A 27,883-nucleotide genomic window follows, 5' to 3' on the forward strand; every position below is an offset into this window, starting at 1 on the left:
TCAGATTAGTCAGTAGCACACACATGGTTGTTGGTGCTTAAAAGTTCGACTCTATATGATTTTGATACAGTTGCATTGTTACTGAATTTGTCTGGGTACAATCTCCATGTGAAATAAGACAGATACATCACACACATACATTTCTTTACTGTTCCAAACATGTACTGTCACCTACTCCCTTGTCAAACAATAGGGTTTACCTTTCCAGAATCACGTACCAAAAGATATTCTTATGAGCTCTAAGCTTGCAGGTGGAAAGTAACTGTGTAAAATGCATACAATTTGATGTTTGTTGCATTTCAGTGAAAAAATTTGCATGTGCATCATAACAAATACATGCTGTTGTAATACCTGTAAGTCAGCAGAGTGCAATTTTGTAAATCAGTCATTTTTAATTTCGTTTCCAATGCTGCAACAAAAAATTGTGTGCTAGATAATTTAAATCCTTATCTCAAAATTAACAGATCTGCACAGTTCAGTGGTAACAACAAAATAAGTTAGTAGATATTTTAATGAAAAGATGTGCAAAAAAATTTCCCGAACCAAACTGCCTAAAAGGGGCTGTGTTCCTATGGCCTAACAAGGCCAACATATAAAAATAGGGGTACCTTGTGGATAGCCGACTGCTTTGCCTGCTTTGTGATGGGGAAGATGCGGGTGTCATATGTTTGCATTCATGCCAGATTAGAAGATTTCTCATCAGATGCTGTGAGGAGATCTTTGACTTAATAATTCTTACGCGAGTGTGAATGAATGGGTAGCTTGTCGAGTTTCTTTATTCCTTATTACGATATACTTCTCTGTGAACTTCATTTCTGAAAATCATGTCCTTGGGCATGTTGGGCTAGTTCACAATGCAAGCTCAATAGGTTTTTACAATTAACTGATCTTTGACAATTCTTTGTCTCCAGTCAAGAAATGATCGTTTCTGCATCAACATTTTGGTAAAGCCACCCTGTCTCTCAGAATAAATATTAAAAATTGTATCTGTTGACTCATTCATTGACAGTTAGCTTTTGCCACTTCCGTAGTATTTTGTGGGTCTGGACATACTATGCCATATGTGCAGTGCAGATCTGTTTCTCCTAATGAAACGACACAGGCAACAGTTAAAGTGCTACACACACGAGCAATTATGTGTTATATTTAACCAAAATTATCTCATTATAGGGTAGATAAAAATGTCTTGTATTTTTCAAATTTTGTGTGCATAATTTGTTCAGCTAATTTCAGTGGCAAAAGTAGTTTACCTTGTGTGAAAATTCAGTTGAGTTGTAAGAAAATACATTTTTGTTAATTGTAATTGTCTTAATAATTTGTTGCCTCACATCGAAGTAAAACACACACATTGTGCAATTCTTCCAGTATACATTGATGCCAGTTCTATATTTGTACATTGGATAGTTTGCCTGTTTGAGTGAGTTGAATAAAATGTAAGATTATGCACATGTTCTGTGCTGGACACAGCCGATGACACATGTCGAGAACCATCTCGAGGAGGATAGGAGCTTCAGAGAATAAAACTGCGTCGTTGAGACTATACTTCAAATTTTATATTCACATGAATTTGAGAACTTTCTCAGAGAATGTTCTTTCGCTGTGAGAACCTTCTCTTCAAAGTGTTCTCTCTTTCATTCATACACGCCAGTAAGGACACAAAACATTCTCACAAAAAATTACACTATGGGGAAGACACACCCCAGAGCTGATCGGGTTCTCCACATCATCTTAATTATATATCCACCTGTTAAATTCTTCTTGACAAGTTGCATTAAAAATTTTAATTCTTCTCAGTGAAACCAGGCCCCATACAGTTTTTCACATTTCTCGTGAATTGCAGATGACGCAAATATGTTAAGTCAGTTTCTGGTTACTGTATAATCCATTTAAACATTCCAAAGACAACAGCCCACAAAACGTACACACCAGACAAACACAGACAAGTGAACAACTGAAAGATTATCAGTGCTTGATCTCATTATCTTTGGAGACAAGGGAAACATTGATAACTGCAGTTGCATAAGACCATATCAGTAATTTATGTTGTCTTACAGCATGACTAATGTAGATCACAAAATGACCTGCTGTGCTAGTAAGTAAATTTCTGTAAAATATGATGAAAGCTTTTTGACATTACCAACTTTCCTTCCAGTCAGGCTAATCCACATTCATCCTTCTGATTGCAATTTCTTGCAGAGTGGATAAATGTGCACATTTTGCACCTTTAGTGCAGCTCAAACTGGAAACAGTTCTATGAATTCCTATTGAAATAGTTTGACACATTGCCTATAGTGTCATTCCATGCCTGGTGGTCAAGAGGTTCCACATGACCATGTATTTTGATGGAATTTTTTTAGTGTACACAGTTTCCAATGAACATTTGTAAAGTTTCACGATCACCAATACTTTGGCAATATTTTCTTGGAAGAAACAAAATGAGGCCATATTTTAGAATTTTATGCATTCTCTTGAGTGGAAAAATATTTCAACACCAATTTTCGTATAGGTGATTTGAGGCAATGTATGTTAAAAATTTAAAACTTCTCTTACTGTTTTCCAGTAGTTCATAAATTGAGGGCAAAGTTTACAATTTTTGGAAAATACAAAAAACTAGTATTTTCAAACCACTTTCCCAAAAACAGTATTTCCTGCAAATTTTTAAAACTATTTCCATTAGAAAAATCATGTTCTAAACTATGTAATAAGTAATATGTTTTTACAATACACGCAAATAAGACTCGAGAACTGGCTGGCGATGCGAAGGTGCAGTGACAATACACCCATATTGATATGACATTTGTAATGTTCTACAGTTCAAACCTAGAGTGGGTGTGCCAATGAATAAAGTGCACAAACCACAAATAAAATTTCTTGGCACTGTTACACTGTTTCACAGTTACGAGCCCATACCCATTCCTTCATTTTTGGTTAAACTAACACAGTGATGGCGTGTTGTCATACATGCAAGTGAGCAACAGTAGTATAAAATAGTGAGCTAGGTGAGAAATTTAAGATACTTGCTATAAATAGTTACGAGGTAGCAACACTGTTCCATGATGAGGCTGTTGTAATGAGATAATTAGTAATTGAATAAGTGTTTGGCTGGGATCTGATGCAACTGCATTGTAGAATGCTTTGAGGAGTCATAACTGCAGGGTAACTCCTGTCCATGGCAACAGTGATATGTTTCTTAAATGATTGGCACTTTAGCTTGTTCTGTAAGTCTTATTGTCATTTAAATTGTTTTTGCTCATACATATTTACCGTGGTAACATAGACAGCCATTCTTTTCATTTGTATGAAGTGCTGCGCCGTGGGCCTGCGCGTGTTATGAAATAGGTAATACCAAAATTCCCTATGAATAAAGTGAGCTAGTTGTTACAACTCAAAATACAAAAAATGATTTTTGTAGTGACTCACCATGACATATTTCAGCCAGTTTTTGTACTTTGGTAACTACAGACCAACACTAGCTGTGAAATTCAGAAGTTAACTGTGTGTTGCTAGGGTGCTGGAAATTATGGTAGTGGAAGTGCTGAAGAACTGAAATGCATGTTTTTTGCCTGAAAGTTTTAAATCATTGTTTTGTGCTTAAATTTTGGTGAAGTTCATAGCAATCCGCCTTCCATTTTTTGGGAAAAGAATGCGCATAATGGGAATTTCAAATTTATTTTCTGATGCTATTGATGTGCTAACTTAATTCTGGTCTACAGTGAGCATATTTTGTGCGATGAAAATTGTATTAATGTGTTTGTGTAATCCATGGTACAACAACTGTTGCTGGTTTCTTTTGAAGTGAAAAACCAGCATCTCTGCAACTCTTGGAGACCGGCCTGAATCTGTGTGACAGCAGACATGGGTGGGTTTCTTCTCGACAGAATCCCTAGCCTGATAAGGGTTGGTTCCCACAGGCTCTTGAGCCTCATGATTCATTTCTTTGAGTTGCAGGCCAAAGCTAAGAGGTTTCTTTTATGATTTTAAGCTTACATTTAATCCAAGCTACATGAATTATTTATGTACTTCATTAATTTGCTGTTGAATATCACAAGGAAAACAATACTGTCAGCCAGATGCTGTTGCTCATGCAGCTGATGAGTCTGATGTTAATAGTTTTCTTCAGTCTCATTATTTTGGCCAGAAAATACAAGGCATCCTGTCTTCTGTTGACCTGGAGTTTTCATAAGTTGGAAAAAACTGTCTGATACTTCCTGTTAAAGTGTGCTCATGTTTAAACCTATCTTGTTGTGATGTTATTTTCAGTTTCTTTTTTGCTGATGGAAACAAATTTAATGCCATTCATGCTTCTGGTGCACTAGCAAACAGATCTATAGGTGGAAGAATTGACCTACTAACAGAGCCTTGCAATCTTGCTCTTCATGCTTCATGTTTCCTGCTAATTTCTTTTCTGTCCCTTCAATCCCATCATGAGATGACTTTCTGCAACTTTTAGCAAAAAATATATTTTTTCGATTCCAAACTCTCACAAATTTTTGAAAATTTTGTACTGTGTGTGCTGGAACTCCATTGAAATAATGGATGTGGAAAATGTAAGCAAGCTGTTTATCTATTTGATCAGCTTCTTGATGAAAACAGGAATAGTTGTTCTGCTGTGTTAGTCAGTGATAATGTGAGAAAAGTCATTGATCCCACCTCCTGTTTTTGGAAAAAGTGACAAATGGACAGATTGATGCTTCTGCTTTTCCTGTGTAAACCTTGCACTGCATCCAAAAGGATAAATTAGTAATTTTCAGCAAAATCCATTAGAATAATAATCTTGTCTTCCTTTGGATCAAATTTAAGGGCTTTAAGATGAAAACTTGTTTGTTGTAGGAATCTTCTGGTGGAATTAAACACTTTTTGGATGAATAGGCTCACTGAAAAAGCGGAATGTCGAGTTGTCAATAGGCACGAACAAAAGGAAGAAAACTTAACTTGCTTTTGGAGTAATTCCTTTTCAAGTTAGTCTTGCACGCGCGTGCAGAGGGGGAGGGAGAGACACACCCAGAGAGACACACCCAGAGAGACACACCCAGAGAGACACACCCAGAGAGACACACCCAGAGAGACACACCCAGAGAGACACACCCAGAGAGACACACCCAGAGAGACACACCCAGAGAGACACACCCAGAGAGACACACCCAGAGAGACACACCCAGAGAGACACACCCAGAGAGAGACACACCCAGAGAGAGACACACCCAGAGAGAGACACACCCAGAGAGAGACACACCCAGAGAGAGACACACCCAGAGAGAGACACACCCAGAGAGAGACACACCCAGAGAGAGACACACCCAGAGAGAGACACACCCAGAGAGAGACACACCCAGAGAGAGACACACCCAGAGAGAGACACACCCAGAGAGAGACACACCCAGAGAGAGACACACCCAGAGAGAGACACACCCAGAGAGAGACACACCCAGAGAGAGACACACCCAGAGAGAGACACACCCAGAGAGAGACACACCCAGAGAGAGACACACCCAGAGAGAGACACACCCAGAGAGAGACACACCCAGAGAGAGACACACCCAGAGAGAGACACACCCAGAGAGAGACACACCCAGAGAGAGACACACCCAGAGAGAGACACACCCAGAGAGAGACACACCCAGAGAGCTATTCTTATGGTTGTAACTTAGTACAACAATATTACACATTTGTGTCACTACTCACAGAATGAGTGTAGAAATCAGGCCGCTGGAAAAACTTAAATATCATGCACATGGAGCACATTCTGTGGAGGGGACGCACCGGTGAGAGTGACAGTTCTGGAACTTGTAAAAGTCGCAGTATTTATAGTCCCATATTTCCACCTTTACAACTCGAGGTCAAGCATGGTTTCCCTGATGGATGACACTTGGTGCAACAATAAACAAAATGCATAGCAGAATTAGTAACATAGTCAGCTGCCACAGACATTCTTACAGCAGCTTGATTATAGTACTCACTATATTCAGAGATGAAGGCTACACGTTAAGAGAGCTGATTGTGTCTTTACAACAGCTATTGTAATTTATTGTATGCGTACTTGTTTCTTTGTGACATTCTAGAATTATGAAACTGTTTCCTTATAGGTGCTGGGGCTGGACAAGTTCAGGTTAATCCAGCCACTGGCCAACCTGACTACAGCATTCAGTGGGCTGAGTATTACCGCTCTCTGGGTATGCATAGAGAGGCGGAAATGATAGAACAGCAAGCGAAGGCGAGCAAGGGGCTGGCTGGCCCTGGTCAGCAGCAACAGGGTGCTGGTCCGCAGCCTGGTCCTCAACAGCAGCCTGCTGGCCCTGGTCCTCAAGCTGCTACCACTCAGAATGGTCAGCCAGATTACAGTGCACAGTGGGCAGAATACTACCGGTCCATTGGCAAGATTAAGGAAGCAGAAGCAATTGAGGCGCAGATGAAAGCTGGGAAGGTGAGTATGTAGAGGGAAACTTAGTAAGAACTGTTATTGTCAGATGTTTTGCTGAAATAAAAACTGAAGTAATGCCACTTCTTAAATGCCAGTAGCTTTCTAATTTTTGACGTGGAATACAAAACAGTAGTTCAGAGTTGTCCAATAGAACATGTTAATTCTATTAAGTTTACAAATTTAACTTCCATATTGCATAGCTTATAGTAATAAGTGGTAAACACTGCAGCAGTACTTCATGAATAGAAATTGATTAGTGAAAAGTAATAAATGCAGACACATCAATAATTTAATGTAGGCAGCAGATCAAACTCAAATATGATCAGATATGTAGTAGGAAGGAAGATATGACCATAGTAGTAGCCTAAGCAATGGTTGGTAGTGTTGGCCAAGAATGATTTATTAATTTTACTATAGTGGAAAAGGATGATCTATTAGATACCAGCTTGTATTTCATTCATTTTGAAAAATTATCAAAGTTCCATGGAATTTAATTTTGCAGGTTGTGTAGTCCAATACTAACAATTTTCCCTTTCAGGAATACTCCCCATTTCCATATTTTGTAGTTTAGCATCAATATTGAATGCTTACTTATTGACTTTCAAAAAGAGTAACAGTGTTCGGGTATTGTTACTTCTATGGTAAAATGGCACAAAGAAGTTGAATATAAGTTTACCATTATGAATGGAATGAAGTGCAGCACTTCGTTAATGTTGAATATCAATGTACTGTTTTTGGCAAATCTGTGAATAAAAAGCATTTAACTGACACTTCAAAAGACCATGAAGATGTAAGAGTGCTTCGGATGTCCCACTTGTCATTGTCTTTAGTCCAGGCCGACTTGACACAGATCTCTGTCTCAAAATAACTACCCCTTCTTTTTGTTGGGCTATGCCATAAATTTCTTCCCACCCCCCTTTTTTTTCCTTTCCTCTCAATAATTTGATCAAACCATCTCTCTTAGCATTCTTCTGGAACACCACATTTAAAAAGCTGCTTCTCTTGTTTTGCCTGAGGGTTTCATCCATATTTCACTTCAATCTCTGCTTTTCATACAGATACCTCCAAGACTTAAAAAACAGATTTTTGTTAACAAATTTTTCTTTCTCAAAATTTTTTCATATTGCAAGTCTGCATTTGATATCCTATTTGGCCATCCTAACTCAACTTTGCTAGCGATTAGCAAACTCGACTACTACAAGGGAACTTGTTGCACATGTCATCTTGCAGTAAGAGTGGCACTTCATTAGAATGGAGAGAGTACATGTTCTGGGCTTCCTGTGTACATAGTTCTGTTGTGGTATGAGGTGCTGATTCATCAGTCTGAAATAGTGCTGTAGATAAGAACGTACTACAATGTCATGGTGCAGTGCGGTTCACATGAGCATTTCATCAAAAGTTGCTCAGATTCTCTATGAAATGCTGCCGGTACATGGAATAAAAACTGTATGTACACGAAAAATGTGTGGATATTTTTCCCCGGATTTAAGGGTGAAAATGGGTTTGTGAATTAATTACAGGGTACGTTCCGAAAGTAATGCAATTGAATTTCCCGCGCCGCTCCTAGTAGTCGGAGTGGGAGCGGGCCACATGGAGTAGGTGCGGGGTCACGCTAAGCTTTGCCGCGAAACTGGTTTCAGTGCTCTCCGAGCTGTGGAAGCGGCAGGACGTCTTATTGTAAACCTCTGCGCGCCGACCGTGTCACGGAAAAAATGGAATCGACGATCGAGCAACGTTATGCGATTAAGTTTTGTGCTAAACTGAACAAATCTTTTGAGGAGACTAACAAAATGATTCGTGAGGCTTACGGGGACTCTGCTCTGTCCTACTCAAAAGTTTCGAGGTGGTTAAAGGCCTTTAAGCCCAAAAAGGCAAGAATGAGCAAATCAAAAGTGAAAACAATGCTCATTGTCTTTTTTGACAGCAAAGGACTGGTCCATAAGGAGTTTGTTCCTCAAGGACAGACAGTTAACGCTGCCTACTACGTGGATGTGCTGGAAAGACTCTGCAAAAGGGTCGTCAGGACAAGAAAGGACATCTCCGCTACCTGGCAACTCCATCACGACAACGCGCCTTGCCACGACGCGCTACGAGTCCGCGAGTTCCTGGCCAAACACCGGGTGCCAACGCTGCCCCCCCCCCCCCCTATAGTCCTGACCTCGCCCCAGCTGACTTCTTTTTGTTTCCTAGGATTAAGTCAGCCCTGAAAGGAACCCGTTTTTCGTCCATAGACGAGATCCAATCCGCCATGACGAAGACCTTGCGAGAGGTCCCAGAAGATGCCTTCCAGGGCGCGTACCGGTCATGGCAGAGTCGCTGGAAAAAATGTGTAGAGGCCCAAGGACAGTACTTTGAAGAATTTTAAGTGTTTGTGCAAACCTGTTCAATAAATTACTTTAAAAAAAATAATTGCATTACTTTCGGAACGCACCCTGTATAATAACGTTGGTACTGCCCGGCCGATCTCACAGTAGATTCCCATTATACAGGAAGGGCGTACGAAAAAGAATAATCAATGAAATCTCCCCCCCCCCCCCCCCCCCAACCGTACTTTTTCATAGGTCTTAAATATGCCCTCCTTGAGATGCACGATATGTCATTGCTGTATTCAGATTGTTGACACAATACAGTGAGCATCTTCCACTATGTAAGGCTGAATCATTTGGGCCAGTGCGACCATTCCATCTTCAGTCACACCTTTTCCTGTGAAACTGCACAAAACACATTGTTTTGGACAGGCCCTCTCATGTTGTAAAACTTCATGTATTTGTCCTGTATTCCATATTCTCACATTGATGGTTCACCGTTTCATTTAAATGGAATGTTGCCTCATCACTACACACTAGGAGTGTAAAACTGTCGTCCTCCATCATTCCAGGGATGAAATTATAGAACTCTACACAATTTGTCACCTTCACGAAGAGCTTGCAGTGGCTGAATTTTGTTTAGTAACATGTGTAAATGTTGATGCAACACATGCCAGATGGACATCAGGGGCATGTTGAGCTGCATGGCGAATGGATTTTTGCGGGTTCCTTTTGAAATTATGGCGGATGCGTTCGTTCGATGTCTGTCACACTGTGAGAGGAAGAAGGAGATACAAGATGATAGACGACATAAAGGGAAGAGAAAGTTACGCAAACCTGAAGAGGATGGCAGAAGACTTGACAGCTTCAAGAACTACCACTTTTGAGCCAGAGAAGCATAAGTCTTCTTTGGCTCCTCTCGCTAGGAAGGGGTCCCTTGGGTCACTCCCTTCCCAGGTTTCTGCTAGTGGGAAAGATGACACCTGCCAGTGGCTGAACAGCCCACAAGCAGCTGGTCGTAGGGCTTCACCCACATCATCAGTCCCTGAGGAGACTAATCAGTGAAGTCCTCCTAGCCAGGGAAACCCAAGGATCCATGAGAGAAATCCAGAAAAAAGGTCCCCAAGACCAAGGGATTTGTGGTGGTACCCACACCACTGCTACCCACAAGCTCTGCGTCTGTGGATGAGGTGGAGATTCTGGTGTCCGCTGAGGACCTAGATCTAGCCGGTCGCTTAGATGCAAAGGATATAGACTGCTCAGGCAAAAAGTCACTGGCAGTAGGTGACCCTGAGGCATAAACTGCCTCATTGAATGTTCCATGCCTTCCCAGTCTCATGATGATGTCATCTTCCAATGGAATTGCTGTGGTTCTCCACCACCTGGCTGAGCTTATGGCGGCTGTTATGCTTTACACCTGCTGCATTGCCCTCCAGGAAACCTGGTTCCCGGCAATGCGGACCCCTGCCCTCTGTGGCTGTAAAGGATACTACAGGAACTGTAGTAACTATAATGGAGTGTCAGGTGGAGTGTGCGTTCATTTCCTAAAATCAGTCTGTAGTGAAACTGCCCCCTTCAAACCCCTCTTGAAGCTGTGGCTATCAGAATAAGCACCACACAGGAAATAACTGTCAACAATTTGTATGTTCCTCCAAATGGTGCAATATCCCTGAATGTGTTAACTGCACTGATTGATCAACTCCCTAAACCTTTCCTACTTTTGCGAGATTTAAACACCTGTAATCCCTTGTGGGGTGGCACCGTGCTTACTGGCCGAGGCAGAGATGTCGAAACTTCACTGTCTCAGTTCGATCTCAGCCTCTTAAAGACTGGGGCTGCCACACATTTCGGTATGGCTCATGGTAGCTACTCGACCATTGATTAATCAGTTTGCTGCCCAGGACATATCCCATCTGTCCACCGAAGAGCACATTACGACCTGTGTGTTAGTGACCACTTGATCTTCCTATCACTGCCCTGGCATCAGGCCCATGGACGACTGACCAGACAGGATTTAAACAAGTTGGACTGGGAAACTTTCACCTTTGCTGCAACTGTTGAATCTCCTCCACACAGTAACATCGATGTGATGGTTGAGCAGGTGAATACAATAATAGTTTTTGTGGCAGAAAACATGATCCCTCACTCTTTCGGGTGCCCCGGCGAAAGGCAGTCCTTTGGTGATCGCTGCAAGTTGTTGAAGCAATTAAGGAATGTTGGTGAGCTTTACAGCGGCATAAGTGGCACCCTTCCCTGGAGTGCCTCATAGCCTTTAAATAGCTCTGTGCCCACGTTTTACAACTTATCAAATGACGGGAGCAGGAGTGTTGAGAGAGAACGGGAGCAGGAGTGTTGGGAGAGGGAGTTCTCGGCCATTGGGTGGCATACATCACCTTCCCAAATCTGGGCAAAGATCAAACTTGTTTTCAGGTACCAGACCCAAACAGGTGTTCAATGTTAACATAAATGGCGTGTTGGCCCCCCTCCCCCTTTCACACTCTCAAATGGCAGCTGGAAGGAAAAGTCCTCTTGTTTACTACACGCCACAGTGCATCCTATAATGCCCCATGTACAGAGTAGGAGCTCCTCAGTGCCCTTGCACATTGCCCCAGCACAAGCTCTGGGCCAGATCAGATCTACAGTCTAAACATCTCTAATCTGACTAAAAGCAACATCTCATCTTTAACCGGATCTGGTGCGATGACATCTTTCCATTGCAGTGGTGGGAAAGAACATCATTCCAGTGCTCAAACCCAGTAAAAACTCGCTTGATGTGGATAGCTATCGACCCATCAGCTTCGCCAACGTTCTTTGTAAGCTGCTGGAATATATGGTTTGTCGGTGGTTGGGTTGGGTCCTGGAGTCACGTGGCCTACTGGCTCAGTGGCAGGGCAGCTTTTGCCAGGGTCGCTCTACCATTGATAATCTTGTCCTTAAAGTTTGCCATCCGTACAGCAAACACCTGGTTTATGTATTTTTTTATGTACGAAAAGCGTATGACACCCCCTGGCGACATCATATCCTTACCACATTATATGAATGGGGTCTCCGAGGCCTGCTCTTAATTTTTATCCAAAATTTCCTGTCTGTTTGTACTCTCTTTGTCCATGTTGGTGCCTCCCATAGTGCTCCCCCCCCTCCTTCCTAATTTCCAGGAGAATTGAGTCCTGCAGGGCTCTGTATTAAGTCTCTCTATTTTTAGTGGCCATTAATGGTGTAGCAGCAGCTGTAGGGCTGTCCGTCTCACCCTCTCTGTATGCAGACAACTTCTGCATTTCGTACTGCTTCACCAGTACTGGTGTTGCTGAACAGCACCTACAAGGAGCCATCCACAAGGTGCAGTCATGGGCTATAGCCCACGGTTTCCAGTTTTCGGCCACAAAGTAGTGTGTTATGCACTTCCGTTGGTGTCATACCGTTCATCCAGGACCAGAGCTTTACCTTAATGACGGTCCACTCACAGTGGAGACATCAATTCTTAGGACTGGTTTTTGGCCCTTGATTACTTGGCTTCCTTACCTTCATCAGCTTAAGTAGAATTGCTGGCAGCACCTCAATGTCCTCCACTGCCTGAGCAACACCAACTGGGGTGCAGACAACTACGCTTTAACAGCTCGTGTTCTTGTTCAATCCCCCCATGTTCAATCCCCCCTTGACTGTGGGTGTACGGTTTAAGGTTTAGCGGTGCTCTCAGAGTTGCGTTTACTCGACCCAGTGCACCCCTGTGGCATTCGCCTAGTGACAGGAGCTTTTGTGATGAGTCCGGTGACCAGTCATTGTGGAAGCTGGGCTCCCTCCATTGCAGGTTACGCGTGCACAACTGCTGGCCAGTTACATTGCGCACATTCGTAGTTTTCCTGCACATTCGAATCACAGTCTGCTTCTCCCACCCATGGCAGTTCATCTCCCACATCGGCGGCCCAGGTTAGGGCTTCCAGTTACACTTCATGTCCAATCCCTTCTTTTCAAACTGGAGTCCTTGCCTTTACGACCTATATTTCAGGTTGATTCACGTACATCTCCGTGGTGTACGCCTAGGCCACAGCTTCACCTGGACCTTCTACATGGCCCTAAGAACTGTTACCTCCTGCAGCTCTGCTGTTGGTTTACACCAACGGCTCGATGTCTGATACTCAAGTCAGCTTAACATATGTCCATGGAGGACATATTGAACAGTATTCATTGTCCGATGGCTGCAGTGTTTCCATGGCAGAGCTGATGGCTCTCTCTCATGCTCTTGAGCACATCTGTTCGTGCCCTGGGGAGTCGTTTCTTCTGTGTGCTGACTCCTTGAGCAGCCTGCAAGCTATCGACCAGTGCTACCCTCGTCATCCTTTGGTAGTGACCATCCAGGAGTCCATCTATGCTCTGGAATGGTCCAGTAGTTCAGTGGTGTTTGTATGGACCCTAGGTCAAGTCGGTATCCCGGGCAACAAACTTGCCGACAGGCTATGTGGCAAACACTTACAGATATCGGCTTCTCTGCAACTGACCTGCATTCGGTACTACGCTGTAAGGTTTTGCGGCTTTGGGTGATGAAATGGCATAACCTCAGCCACGCACAACAAACAGCGTGCCATTTAGGAGACTACGTGTGGCAGTCCTGCATGTGGGCCTCTCATACGGAACTCTGTGGTTCTCTGCCAGCTCCGCGGACTGGCCAATATCTTGGTGAGCTGTCCTCCTTTGGCTGCCCTGCGATGGGCTCTTCAGTTACCAGGTTTTAGCTGACACCACCTCATCGGCTAATTTAGTGTTACCTTTTTTGTGCTAGTGGGTTTTATCGTTCTATATAAGTTCTAGCGCATGTCCTTTGTCCCTTTGTGTTCTGCGCTCTAATGCTCTTAGGGTGGATGTTTTAATGTGGCACAGAGTGGCTGGCTTTTCCTTTTTATTCTTGTGGTTGGCCAGCTACGGTCATCTGCTCTTTTTTTTACCCCTTCTACCTGTTTCTTGCTTCTGTGTTTTTTTTCTGTTTTGTATGTAATGATGTTGGTTGTCCTCCTGTTGTTCTGGTTCTTCCTTTCCCCTGTTGTGCTATAAATCTCCTTTCCTTTTTTCTGTTGTGTAATTATTTTACTGGGAACAAGGGACTGATGACCTCACAGTTTGGTCCCTTCCTTCCTCTTTCAAACCAAGCAACCAACCAACCAAACAGCTACATTTGGCTCAGGGGCAACATCAGCCACAGACAACACCTATAACCTCTGTCATATGTACCTCTTGGTCTGAAGGATCCTCCTAGCGGGGCGTAACAATACTCAGAACTGCCTCAGGTGCCTGTAATCGTTTCCAAGCCATGTTCGTATAACAACTGCGAAAAAGATGCACAGTAAAATTAGTAACTTAACAGGTAAGGTCATGTCAGATACGACACGGAATACACATAGCGAGCCAAGATTACTTACACGATAACTGCAGTCAGTCCAATAAGCAGAGCACGACTGGCTAGTAGGGCCCTGGGTCGACTCACTTCCTGCACTAAGCGGCTAGAACAGTGTAGGGAACATTGAACCGCTGGGTTGGATCTGACCCGCACCGTACCATTTGAGGGTTGAGGTCACCAAAAAGTAGTTCCAAAATTACTTTCCTTATGCTCCAACTGTTTAGGAACATTTTGGTGAAAATATTAAGTGCAGTATCTTCTAATATTTCAGCGTTACAGATTATTTAAAGCAGTGTTCTCTGAAATGCCTATCAAGAGCTACCCTTTACCACCACCACCACCCGATGTCCTGAGAGCAGCTTTTAATTTTCCTGGAGTCTAATTTTGTGTTTAATGAAATTAATCACATAAAATGTTGAAACTAAAACTTCTACTTATAGTCATCAGTTTGAAAATTAAATGTCTCATACTTGCAGCCATCTTGTGTGATTGAACAGGTCCTGTGTTTAGTTTAAATGTTTTATGATTGATCATGTGGAAGAAGAAAGTATCCTATAAGATCATTAGTCTTTCTGTGGCAATCTGTACAAGAACATATATTCAGCCAAACAGTGTTATGAAAAGGGCAGATAGCTACACGGACAGGCATGATGAAAAGACTTACGTATAAACGTTTGGCCAGAGCATCCTTTTATTTTCTGAAGGAAGACTTTTTCAGAGCTTATATGTAACAGCCTTTTCAACATGCCTCTCTGCAACTCAACACGTCATCTTTTTGGTGAGTAGCAATCTGTTCCTTTCCTAATATATGATATTGGTGATATTCCAACCTAGAATTTCCAGTTTTACATTAAGCCATAGATATCTGAAAATAACAATGTATGTGCTTAGAAATGAAAAAATTATGAAACAGGTTAACTATTGAAACAAACATGCTTCAGGCATTACTGATGCTACTGGCTGTATTATTGTGGACATAAATGTACTGTTTGCTGACTTTAAAATGGCTCTGCTACATATGTGTTAGAAATACAAATTTTAATATAAACGATATGTCAGTGTTAAATTGCAAAAATTGGCGTAACACGTGAACTATGCAATGGTAGGCTCATTTCATAACTACCCTAATCAGAGAAAAGGAAAAAATCAACACACTTAATTGAAGACCAGTGTGTGGAAGGATATGTTCAGGACAGGGTCCAACAAGTCTCAATATTTTGTTGTATAAAACACCTCCATCAACAGTAAAATTAATATTGATTCAGGGTGTGAAGAAGTTATGTGCCAGTAATGTTGCAGCAGAAGAAATTAGACTTAAAAAAAGAGCACAAAACCAGTTATAAGTTTTGTGTGATAGTGAATGGTGTACAAGGGGACATCATTACATTGAGGAGTATGGTCTATAATAGGAAGTAAATCTGAAAAAGTTATGAATGCCAAAGTGGTCACTACTTATTGCAACAGTTGCAAAGATTGGAAAGATGGTAAAAATACTATGGCCTATGTGGAATTTTTCAGTTATCAGTATGGGTATAGCACGTGCTACATAACTGAAGGGAATCAAGAAAATTTTTCTGCAATCAGAGATCAAATGTGATGCACAGTATATTAATTACAATAGGTAATGATACCAAGTCCTTAAAGACTTTCAGAATTAGTCTTAATGGGCCTAGTAACCTTATTACTAAAATGGAATGTTGTCCAAAAGAGGATGATTGTGGAGTTGCAAAAAAATACAGTTAAAGTATAAGGTTAAAGATTTCCAATAGAAAATATGCATGTGGTAAGGAGGTCTCCCTCTTCTGTTGTTCATCTACATCAATTATTGAGGAGATTACACCAGCAGTCCTTTCATATTGTTTGCAGATGATGCTGTCACTTACTGTTTAATAACATCATTGGAAGATCAAAACAATTGCAAAATGACTTAGATGCAGTACTTGATTGGTACGAAAAGTGAGTCTCTGAATAAAGAAAAGTGAGGTCCTCCACATGAGTAAGGAAAAAATCCAGTAAATTTAGATTACACGAGAAATACATCAAATTTTGACTACACAATAAATCAAACAAATTTAAATGCTGTCAATTTCACCAAACATCAAGGAATTATAGTTAGGAGTAGCTTAAGTTTAAATGGCCACCTAGATAATTTTGTGAGGAAGGCAATCCAAATACTGTTTTACTGACAGTACACTTTGAAGATGAGGCAGGTGTACTAGAGACTACCTATACTACACTTATTTATCCTCTGATAGTGTTGCTGTGCTGCTTGGGATTTGTACCAGATAGGATAGACAGAGGACCAGAAAAATTCAAAGAGCAGAGGCTCATTTTGTATTGTCACGAAGTGTGGGAGAGTGTTTCATTGATGTGACATGTGAGTTGGGATGGCCACCATTAAAATAGTTTTTTGTTGGGGGTGAGATCTTTTGTGAAATATTAATCACCTACTTTCTCCTCTGAATGTGAAAATATTTTGTCTCAAGCCTACATAGGGAGAAATGATCATTGTGATAAAATAGTCCATGCAGGAGGATTTAAGTATTCATTTTCCCTGCACACTATTAAGAGTGTGGAATGGCAGGGAAATAGTCTGAAGGTGGTTTGAAGAACTGTCTGCCAGGCACTTATGTGCGAGTTGGAGTAGTCATGTAGATGTAGACTGACAGGTGCTGCAATAAATACAATTACCTCATTTTGTGGGAATGCAATGAGAGAGAATTATGATTCCCTTTTTAACATGGAAGCCTTTGTGTGCTGTATGATACTGCAGATGCTCTTCTAATTCCAACCAAATGCATTACGTTTGTCCCAAGGGCAATGAGGCATGGTGTCTGTATCGATGTACAGTGTATGAAGGAACTGTTGACAGCTTCAGGCACAAAAATACTTCACCACCTGCAGTGATGGAAGCTATTAAGCCTGTGCTAAATTTATTTGCCAGAGAGCTCATAAAAAGATGTGTTGGAGCTAATACAAAATATGTTAAGGAGTCACTGAACCACAAAATTTGGAAACAGGATTTTGTGGGGAAATTATCATTATTAAAATTAAAACTAATGATGCAGTAATTACATTTATTGAAGGCATGAAAGGTAAACAAAAGTAATTCAGTATGGAACTTTCTGTAAAATTAAATTGGACCCAGTGGATACAGTGTGAATAAAGTCGGCAGAGAAAAGAAATTGAGAAACAAGAGGCAGAAGGAGAAAGCTCAGACTAAAGATGGATAATCAGTAATCGTTTGAAGGGACGATCATCTGTGTTGGCAGCTTTTGATTTGCATTAAAACAACCAAAGAGTTCTGATAAACACGTTAGCAGTGTTTTAACTCATTTCCTGCACTTCACCTCAGTTGGTTCTTTTCTATCATAACTCAAAAAGTAAAGAACAAGAAGCTTTTAAATTATTTGGGATGTATGCAATTCCGTATATCAACCGAAGGAACAAAATCAGGTCGTTATGTTCAGTAGCTTCTTGGTGAGAAACATATTGCAGTCTTTAAAAAGTTTAAAAACCGAGTTCATAATTTTTAACATATCTGAAAATATTATTTATTGTTGTATAACTAAAATAGGTAAGTTTTGTAATGCTCGGAACAGTCCATGTGTGTACGGCTGGTCCATAGTGTCAAACAGGCACAATATTTCAGTGATCAGACATGTCGCCATCGTCAAGTGCACTGACAAACTGAGCTCCTGGGGGTGGGCGACCATCTTAAATCCTCTCCCGTTGCGAAGCATTCTTTCTGCGGTCTGCGCCCCTGCATCAGTGGTTGGTGAGATGTCTACGTCTGTGGTGGTGGTGTCTGTGTAATTGCCTCTTCCACCCTAGTCACTTGTTTGTTTCCGTTGCTGAGCGTCTTCTTAATTACTCAGTGCTGGTTCCCATGCCCTGCTGAGGTTGTAGCTGCTATCTTAGTTGAGTCTTGGTACGAATTTTGATAGCCTCTCTAACGATGCTGTCCCAGTATTTAGATGTCTGTGTCAAGACCCTGGTATGTTTGTAGTCCATTTCGTGATCTTCGGACAAACAAGTTGGCGGTCGCAGAGCACCTAACAGTGGTATGAGGGAATTACCCATTATGACAACAGATGACAGATCTTAGCTTACATCTCCTAATGTTTGCATATATATATGTAAATGGAGAGACTGGTACCAGATGCAGTTCCAAACAATAAGTCTTGACATTTTCCCATGTGAACAGAACTTCCCAGTATGCTATCATCTGTCACGTCATTGCTGACTGAATAAAAGGTGTTTATCCAAGTTTCATCAGGCCACATAGTGTTTGAAAACTGCATTTTAATTATACTTCTGAAAAGTTGGCAATGCGAAGGCTCACTCTCTCATAATTTTTCGTCCATTAATTATTTTTTTTTTTTTTTTTGTCCTGGAAACCAAGGGCTCTGACAACAATTAACAAAGGAGTCTAGCTGCCACAGAATAACTCTACCTCAAGAGGAGTAGAGCATAGTTTTTTTCAGTTAGATGTTCTTTTCCCTTGTAATATCTATATCTGTGGCAACAAACAGCATCTTGTTAAAGAGAGTGCAAGTTTGTTACTAGTGTTTTTGTATTCTTTTTACTGGATGTCCACAGTTTGGATGATCCAGACTCTTCCCCATCTGCGCAGTATTTTTCCTTACAATGGTTGATGACAGTATTTTGATATATCTTTGAAGCGTCTGCAGTTCTCTCGACCATCTTCATTAGAGGCAATAGAGTTGCACCATTGCCTGTTTCTTTCCCATAAGATTCCTGCACCAGGCACACAAACTCGTGTCTGACTGCAAAACGTGAGCAGATTGCTCAACTTTGTTTTGCATCCTTACTTCATTGCCCACTTCCACTACAAGCTTCAGACATTTTGTAGCACAAAATAAAACTCACCACACTGAGAAACAAAGCATATAATGAAACAGACAACTGTTTCAGTTACTGGCCACGAGTGTAGTCTGCAACTGGCTACAGTAAAGTAGCTCCTCTCTGCTGTAGCAGAGGGGTTGACAACAGTAAATGGAACATGTGGTGCAGCCAAGGGCATTCTCTGATTGGCTGTTGCTATGGTAGCAGCCATGCAAACGGCTAGATGTCAATCAGTTTGTTGTTCTGATCTGGGCATATGGTACCTACCTGTGCAAGCCACCTGCCTCGGAAAGGTTCATGGTGGTATGTCCCAGTACAAACGAAAACAAAAATGTGAGAAAATTATCGCTAATTGCCGAGTCAATCTGAGGGTGTTTGTGACTAGAACATTTCAGGAATGAAGCCTATGGTAGCAAAATTTGTTCCCAAATTGATTTCTGGATATAAAGCTGTATCAAATGAATTTGCTCGGAAATAGCTGACATATGTTCATTATGTCTAAAACCATTCAGATTGAACATATGTGCCTATGAAGTAAGGATGTAGGGATATTATATTGAAACTAAGGCCAAGTCATCTCAGTAAAAGCTTCCAGAAGAGCAATTGTATGAAAAAAAGAAAGTACTAAGTATGATAAAAAATGGTAAGTTCGACTCACATTGCTGTTTGGTTATTTCAGTGGTATAGTTCTGAGCAGCAGATTGTGCATTTAATCAGATCTATTATCCAAAAGTTCTAACCAGCATGGTGACTTGTCTGGAAATAAACAGGGAAATAAAATTTACATAAAAAGCAGGGAAATATCAACAATAAGATGACGTACTTCCAACACACAGAAATGCGTGAAGTCACTCCCTTACAGACTACTGTGAGGTCTTACAATGGAAACAATTCGTTCGGAGTTTGCATAAGGAAATATTAATGTGAAGGAGCATAAAATTTCAAAATTTGTGAATCTTTCAAGCTGAGTTGCTCATTTTTATTTTTTTAAATATGAGAATACTGTAGTTACACTGTTTCAACATCTGCTGAAATGTAAAGGAATTTGTTTGTATTTGTAACAACTGCTAATATTGGGAATAGTTTATCAGACGAGGGGGGAGGGGGGGGAATTAAGTGAAGTAAAAATACTGTTTTTCTTTGCTGCAACAGTTGATTCTCGTTGATAACCTGAAATTCTTCTGATCTACAGACTTTCATGTGTGATATATGTATAATAATAAAGTTTACAGATGCACCATTTTAAATAATACTCTTTATTATCACATTGTTCAGATTGATCACGAACATATTCCATCTCAGAATCTGACAGAAGACTGGCCTGCTGGCTACAAAAATCTGCCAGTGTTCGTAGTAAACACTACAGTGGGTTAATTGTTACAATTGCTTTTAATTGTAATGCAAAGTTTTACATTCAGTTGACAGTTCGGGTGGCAAAATACTTCTAATCTGCAGGTACATGTTTTTAAATACAAAGGTCACTGTAATTTTTATGTATTGGTAGTGAAATGAGTTGTTCAGTTCAATAATTCAATTACTTCTTTCTTTACTTCTGCGAAACGAGTTAATAGAGAATTTGTACCATATTTTGAGAGATGAAATTAAAAATAGAATTTTGTGATGTGGGCAGAACTTATTTGGTGTGATTATCAGAAAATTAGATTTGTTTATATTTTCTCATTCTATCATTATGAATGAACATATTAACTTGTTTCTGTAACTATAAACACATGAAAGCTTGAACATTAGTAGAAATACATTTTGGTTAATATTAAATTTAAGTATGATGGCAGTAAAGTTTGATGAATTATGTTGCATCACTCATTGTTTGCGATTGTTTTTGGGACTTACGAAAGAGCGAGATACTCTTATTCTACCAATGTCAGCAGTACAATTAAAAACATAGGACATTATTACATAGTTATTATTTTCACAGTATTTCCCAAAGATGTTAAATCAGTTAGTTCGAAGTAATACTTCGCTAACGTTCTTCTGCTTGTAATGTTTGTTGGTATTGAAGTTTGATGCCATGCTCCATTGACATTAGGTTGAAGCATGTTCACTTGAGGATTTCTTACACATCTACTGGAGCTTAACACACTGGACTCTCATTCGGGAGGACCTCTGTTCAAATGAGTGTCTGGCTATCCTGATTTACATTTTCCACGATTTCCCTAAATCGTTCCAGGCAAATGCTGGGATGGTACCTTTGAAGGGGTATGGCCAATTTCCTTCCCTAGTTCGAGCTTATGCTCCATTTCTAATGACCTCATTGTCAATGGGACTTTAAACACTAAACTCCTCCTCCTCCTCCTCCTCCTCTTACATGCCTGGTTGCCTCACAGATGACGTGTTGATGGAATTTCTATTTAAAATTTAACTATAGGAACTGTTGCAAAAACCTTAAGATTAGTAGTATTTCTATAACAATTGAAAATTAGTTGTTTTGTGTAAATCTTGATTTTGGTGCCAGTTAAACAGTAACAATAAGGGACATTAAACCAAAAAAGTTGGCCCCTAGAAAACTGGCTCTTTTCTACAGCAAAAATTGTATGAATCTCAACCTCTAAATTATTGTGAAATTTTTTGATCAAACAGTTGTCACCATGCTAATCCTTTACTGTGAAGCATTCTGAAGAAAATATTAAAAAAGAAACTAATAATGTAGAATTGTGTTGGCTTACATTTCATTCTCCGTTTGATTTTTAAAACACACACACACACACACACACACACACACACATACCTAAACATGCAATTTTGCCACCATGAGAAGAATTAAGTTCACAATTTGCATGTTTTGCGTGCATTTGCAAACAATTCCATTAAGCCTGATGGATGTGTTAATTGTTTTCTGTATTCACTTTAGGTTGGACAAGCTGGTCCTGGAGGACCACAGCCAGGTCAACCTCAGCCACAGGCTCCACAGCAACCTGGTGCAGCACCACAGCCGACCCAGCCTGCCCAACCACAGCCACCATACGGCCAGCCATATGCGTATCAGGCTGCTGGATACTACGGAGGAGCGCCAGGTAGGTGTCCTTGTCCCTCCACTCAGTATTCAGATAACGATAAGAGTCTGCCCTTATAGATGGATAACTTACAGACTTCATGATGTCAGTCAGCCTTCACAATTCATAAGATCAGGATATTTGTCCTATAGAATTACATAAAATTATTGGTCTTCACGGTGTAATAAGTACGAATTACATAGTAAAACTTACAGTAAACTATAAAATTGATTGTATGAGGAGGTCAGCAGCTTTCCATCTGGTAGAGAAGCAAAACATAAAACACAACTAATGAAATATTACTTTAAAAATCTGCTCAAACTGTGAGAGCCCCCCTTTGTTTGATTTTGCCATTTATATCTGCAGATTAGCTTGACTGGGCCTTTGGTGTATTTGTTAACACTAATGTATACTGTGAGAAAGCTTATTAAAATATGGAGGATGTCTCATTTCTTGACTGAAAAAGTGTGATCTTGCTCATAAGTCTGGGCTCCTTCCTTTTAAATCATCAGTTTCAGGTCTTTGAAAATGCTGATTTTGATTTTGCTTGTCAGGTGGTTTTGATCTGCTCAGTAGTCAAACGAAGTGGTACTTCAGCGCCTCTATAAGCAAGCTTTATTATATACTTTCTCCACACATGTAGAAAACTGCAATGACTGTCCCATGCTGCAAGTATCAGGAAGAAACAAGGCTATATTCCTGACCATTGTGTATCATTTCCAGGGGCAGATATGGATTCTGACCACAATCTATTGGTAATAAACTGTAGATTAAAACTGAAGAAACGGCAAAAAGGTGGGAATTTTAAGGAGGTGGGACCTGGATAAACTGACTAAACCAGAGGTTGTACAGTGTTTCAGGGAGAGCATAAGGGAACAATTGATAGGAATGGAGGAGAGAAATCAGTAGAAGAAGAATGGGTAGCTCTGAGGGATGTAGTAGTGAAGGCACCAGAGGATCAAGTAGGTAAAAGACGAGGGCTAGTAGAAATCCTTGGGTAACAGAAGTAATATCGAATTTAATTAATGCAAGGAGAAAATATAAAAACGCAGTAAATGAAGCAGGCAAAAAGGAATACAAACTTCTCAAAAATGAGATCGACAGGAAGTGTAAAATGGATAAGCAGGGATGGCTAGAGGACAAATGTGTGGATGTAGAGGCTTATCTCACTAGGGGTAAGATAGATACCGCCTACAAGAAAATTAAAGAGACCTTTGGAGAAAAAAGAACCACTTGCATGAATATCAAGAGCTCAGATGGAAACACAGTTCTAAGCAAAGAAGGGAAAGCAGAAAGGTAGGAGTATATAGAGGGTCTATACAAGGGCGATATTCTTGAGCACAATATTATGGAAATGGAAGAGGATGAAGATGAAATGGGAGATAAGATACTGCGTGAAGTTTGACAGAGCAGTGAAAGACTTGAGTCGAAACAAGGCCCCGGGAGTAGACAACATTCCATTAGAACTACTGACAGCCTTGGGAGAGCCAGTCCTGACAAAACTCTACCATCTGGTGAGCAAGATGTATGAACTTTATTCATTCCTCTCTGAACTTTATTCATTCCTCTCTGAACTTTATTCATTCCTCTCTGAACTTTATTCATTCCTCTCTGAACTTTATTCATTCCTCTCTGAACTTTATTCATTCCTCTCTGAACTTTATTCATTCCTCTCTGAACTTTATTCATTCCTCTCTGAACTTTATTCATTCCTCTCTGAACTTTATTCATTCCTCTCTGAACTTTATTCATTCCTCTCTGAACTTTATTCATTCCTCTCTGAACTTTATTCATTCCTCTCTGTGTTACAGATTTTGCCATTCCTTAGGTTTTGCTTTTTCATTTTATTTGTTGGTATTATTTCCATTTTTCCACTGCAGTCCACTTACCTTAAAGAAGTTTTTAGCAGTTGCTGTAGTTTTACATTGTCTTAGTCATCACATGGTGTGTGGTAAAGTGTATTCTCCATTAAACTTGCAGATTCTGTATGGGATTCATTCTTAGGGTATTGTAATTATGGAGTAACTGTCGTAACAGTTCATGTAGCTGTTACCATTCTTTTTATTGGTCCATTCAAATTTCCCATGTTCACAATGTTACATGTGGGGGAGGGGATGTGTAATTAAAAAAATGTTTATTGATCCCTGTTCTGAATTGGTAGAAGCATTAGGTCCTTGTAGATCTTGTCGCATTTAACACTGTCACCTTGACAATTGTGTACAATGTTGCCAGTTTGTGAAGGAAGTGTTATTGGGCTGTCTGAATGAATGAATGAATGAAAGGAAACTTAGCATCCATAAACAAGAGCTATGATAGCACCTTTTGCAGGTATTAATGTGAACTACGTATAAACTGTTGCTGAAAATACAGGGACTTGGTTGGGTTTATTAGGATATTATTTAATTTACAAATTGGAAGGAGACAATTGTCGAGTGGGATACGGTGTTCTTTTTCAGTATATAGTGACACAATGAGTCTTCAGTCTTACCAAAATATTACATATTTATGGTTCAAAGAGGCTTATTAATGTATAAAGCACTTTAAAGAGGTATGTAAAGTTTCCCTACAAATCACCAGTATTTAAAAAGTGAAAGATGATCCCCATTAGTGTTGTAACTGCTATACCCTCTCATATTTGTATTGGTTTTAGTGGTTCTTTAATCAGTTGCTTCTACGATACTTGAAATCATGTTTTGAGATACTGGTAAAATAGTAGAAAAAGTGCATATCCAGCATTAGTTAACAAGTTATAATTTCTAAAACATGCTGTTTGTTAATAAAGAATACATCCATAAATTCCAATCTCTTGTTCTTTCTAATGTTATTCCTATTGTAATGCAACAGCATGTGTACCACACTCGCATTCGCTAGTTCGGGTTTGTCCATCTTATGGCAATAGTGTGGCCTTGTGTAAACACTTCTGACCCAGAAATTGCATTGCTGCAAACAGTGTTGGGCAACAGTGGCTGGTAATGGTGCCGTACATGGGGCTGCAATACTGCCAAACATTGTCGTGATACACTGTCTGTAAATTATTATTATTGTTATTATTATTATTTGGGAGGGATCATAAGTCTTCTGCCTAGTTTGATGTGTGTCAGAGTAGCATTTGAAATCCACATCCTCAATTATTTGCTGCATATATTCCAACCTCTTCTTTCTCTGAAGTCATTTCCTTATGTCCTTGCATCCTGTCCTTCTACTTGTCAGTGTTTTCCACGTATTCCTTTCCTCTCCAATTCTGTGCGGGACTCATTCCTTACCTTATCAGTCCACTGTTGGTAATACAAAATTTCTGTGGCTTGTGTGAATGTACCTTCAGATTAAATATTGATTACTAGACACAAGGAAAAAGGTTGCAGCATATATCCAGGTTTTTGGCTAAGCCCTTCATCAGATGTGAAAAACTCAAATATTCACAAAAGTGAAACCTGCAACTGCCCACTTGTTTTATCTGAATGCTAAGGCCCGAGTCGGGCTGTAGTGCAAGGAAGTGGTAGTGGCCATGTATGTGAAATTTGTGCTTTTATGAATTTGTGCGTATGGGTACACACATACCTAATTACTGAATCTTACAAAGGCTTTCAAAATCGATGTGGATTAAGATAGAACCTAAGGAAATTTCACTTTTGCAATTTTACGTTAAATTTTCCCTCCATTTATCTACACTGTTGCAATTATTTTTGTTGAAGATATTCCTGTGACATTTACTTAAGATATTTTGCAGTTGCACCACAACCTGCTCAGCAACCTGGTCCAGGACAACCTCCATATACTTACCCTAACTATGGAGGTTATGGTGCACAGCCTGGTGCACCTGAGAGCCAGTAATGGATTGGGACTGTAAGTAAATGTTTGCATTTCATGTCTTTTGATGTGTGTTCCATTTTTTTGTTTGGCTTCAATCACAAGGAATTCATGTCTTAATACAGATATATTGCCATATGTAGTCATGGCAGCAGATATTTATCAGTTCTTAATTCTTGCCCAGTGGCAATATTGATAAATAATGTTCATAATTGTCTGCCAGTAAATTTTGGTGTAATCACTGAAGTTGGAAGTAATTTCTTTGGTGTCAAACATTGTCACCAAAGGATAGTGTCTTGTGGAAGAGTTGTTAAATAAGCATAATCGAATTTTCTTTCCAGGTACCTGAACTTCTTGTGTATATTGGATATATATGTTGTGTGTTTTACGTTTCCTTTCAGATTATTCTTCGATGTGGTTCATAGAAAAATAATCCGAGAAAATTGGCAAAAACTTTGGATTCGTGAATTTTTTAAGTGTTTGGTATTGTGCAAGGGTTTCTGAGTTTCCATTTCACCTTGTGTCCTGTTTCTCAGACGGCAAGATCAGTTTGATGGCTATCGAATTTTAAGTCCGGTTCCCTATATTTTAGCATAAGCATTGATGTAACTGTGAAAAATTATGCCATTTTTGTCTGATAGTTCTCAGCATTTTATGTTTGTGCATAGTGTAAGATTGAAATTATTCCCTAGCTCCTGCGACATGTTTGAGTTGATTATAATTTTTGTACTGAAAGTGTGTTGATTTTGACATTGTTACTCAGATACCCATTGATAGAGTACCTTACTTATCACACTTGCTTAATGTGTATTTGCTTTGTGTGATTCGTTGAGGAGGGATTTGTGGGAGGGGGGACTTTTCTGCTTTTATTTTGGGGTATGCCAAGATCTTCAAGAGGCACTTCAGCAGTCTCCTGCGGATGAAAGGTGACCATGGCACAGAATCTGGAGAGCCCTCCTGCACTGTATGGCTGTTCACATATGTGGCTGTCAAGAGAATCTTTAGCCACAGTATTCCATTTTAGTGACCTATCTTCAATGACAAATGGATCGAATAATATTGTCAACAGATAGTTAGAAGGTAAAATAGATAATAGTGTAGTATAAGCACACATGTGCCAGCTTCTTCATTTAACATTTCATAAATTATTTCTTACGAAGTATCACTTTCTGTTGAATTTATATGTAAGTGCACTTTGGTTTATACTGCCAGTATAAGCCTGCATATTGTCAATATTTTTATTGTTTGAGTAAATCTTGTTCCAAAGCTGATAAACTGCTAAAGATGTGCTGTTTGTAGATGGGAATTCGACAAGAAGCTGGTACGTACTAGCAATGAATTGTAACTCTTAACAGACATCTTCTGAAGTGATGTTCATCCTTAAAAAATTGTTGACATTACTCTTTCCAATTTCTGTTTAGTGTAACTTGTTAACATTTTATATAAAAGAGAAAATTAAACATTTGTCACTTGATGAGTATATGTGCATGTGATGTTTTCTTTGACTTACTTTTTCCTGTCATGATGCAAATGTTTACAAGTACAAAATGTGTAAATGAAAGTGTAGAAAATAAGAATGTTTCTGTATTCAAAAAAGGGTTGAATTGAATGTGTGTTTTAATCCTTCCATCATGTGCAGAAAGCTGTTGGTGGTATAGATCCCATCCATCTGTATTTGTCCTGATAATGATGTATTTAAAGAAATGCAGCTTTTAACAAGATGATTGTCGTTGTATTTAGAGAAAAAATACATGTAGAACTATAAAATATCCAGTCACATGAGGAGCTTCATACGTAAAAGAAAATAATAAATAAAATTTACCCATTTTCGTGGTTTGCTGCGAGTCTGTCGTTACAGAGCAGAATGTCTTCACTAAAGTGATCCAGATGTACCTCTGGTAGCTCTTTTTACCTGATTCTTGTTTGCTTGACATACATAAAATGTTGGGATTTCAGAAATTATACAATCTCCGGTGATCTCCAGGTATTTAATCAAAGAACATAGTATAAATCTGCTTCAGTCTCTGAGAAAGGATTACCCAGTGACCAGTGATCTTTACTACGAGTGGAGGTAAAGATAACACAA

At 39.9% G+C, this 27,883-nt stretch overlaps 1 protein-coding gene across 11 annotated transcripts in view; it reads left to right on the forward strand.

Moving 5' to 3' along the window:
- The window catches only part of LOC126278054 (far upstream element-binding protein 1), a 62,336-nt gene extending 34,930 nt beyond the window's left edge, over positions 1 to 27,406 (forward strand). For all 11 annotated transcript variants that reach the window (XM_049977867.1, XM_049977863.1, XM_049977861.1 and 8 more), the window contains 4 exons: positions 6,084 to 6,421; positions 21,849 to 22,011; positions 25,718 to 25,833; positions 26,199 to 27,406. In XM_049977867.1, coding sequence (XP_049833824.1) covers positions 6,084 to 6,421; positions 21,849 to 22,011; positions 25,718 to 25,821 — 605 coding nt within the window. In that variant the 3' untranslated portion in view covers positions 25,822 to 25,833; positions 26,199 to 27,406. The remainder of the gene's footprint in view (positions 1 to 6,083; positions 6,422 to 21,848; positions 22,012 to 25,717; positions 25,834 to 26,198) is intronic.
- Positions 27,407 to 27,883: the final 477 nt, after the last annotated feature.

The sequence above is a fragment of the Schistocerca gregaria genome, chromosome 6 (assembly GCF_023897955.1).
Source record: "Schistocerca gregaria isolate iqSchGreg1 chromosome 6, iqSchGreg1.2, whole genome shotgun sequence".
Lineage (NCBI taxonomy): Eukaryota > Metazoa > Arthropoda > Insecta > Orthoptera > Acrididae > Schistocerca > Schistocerca gregaria.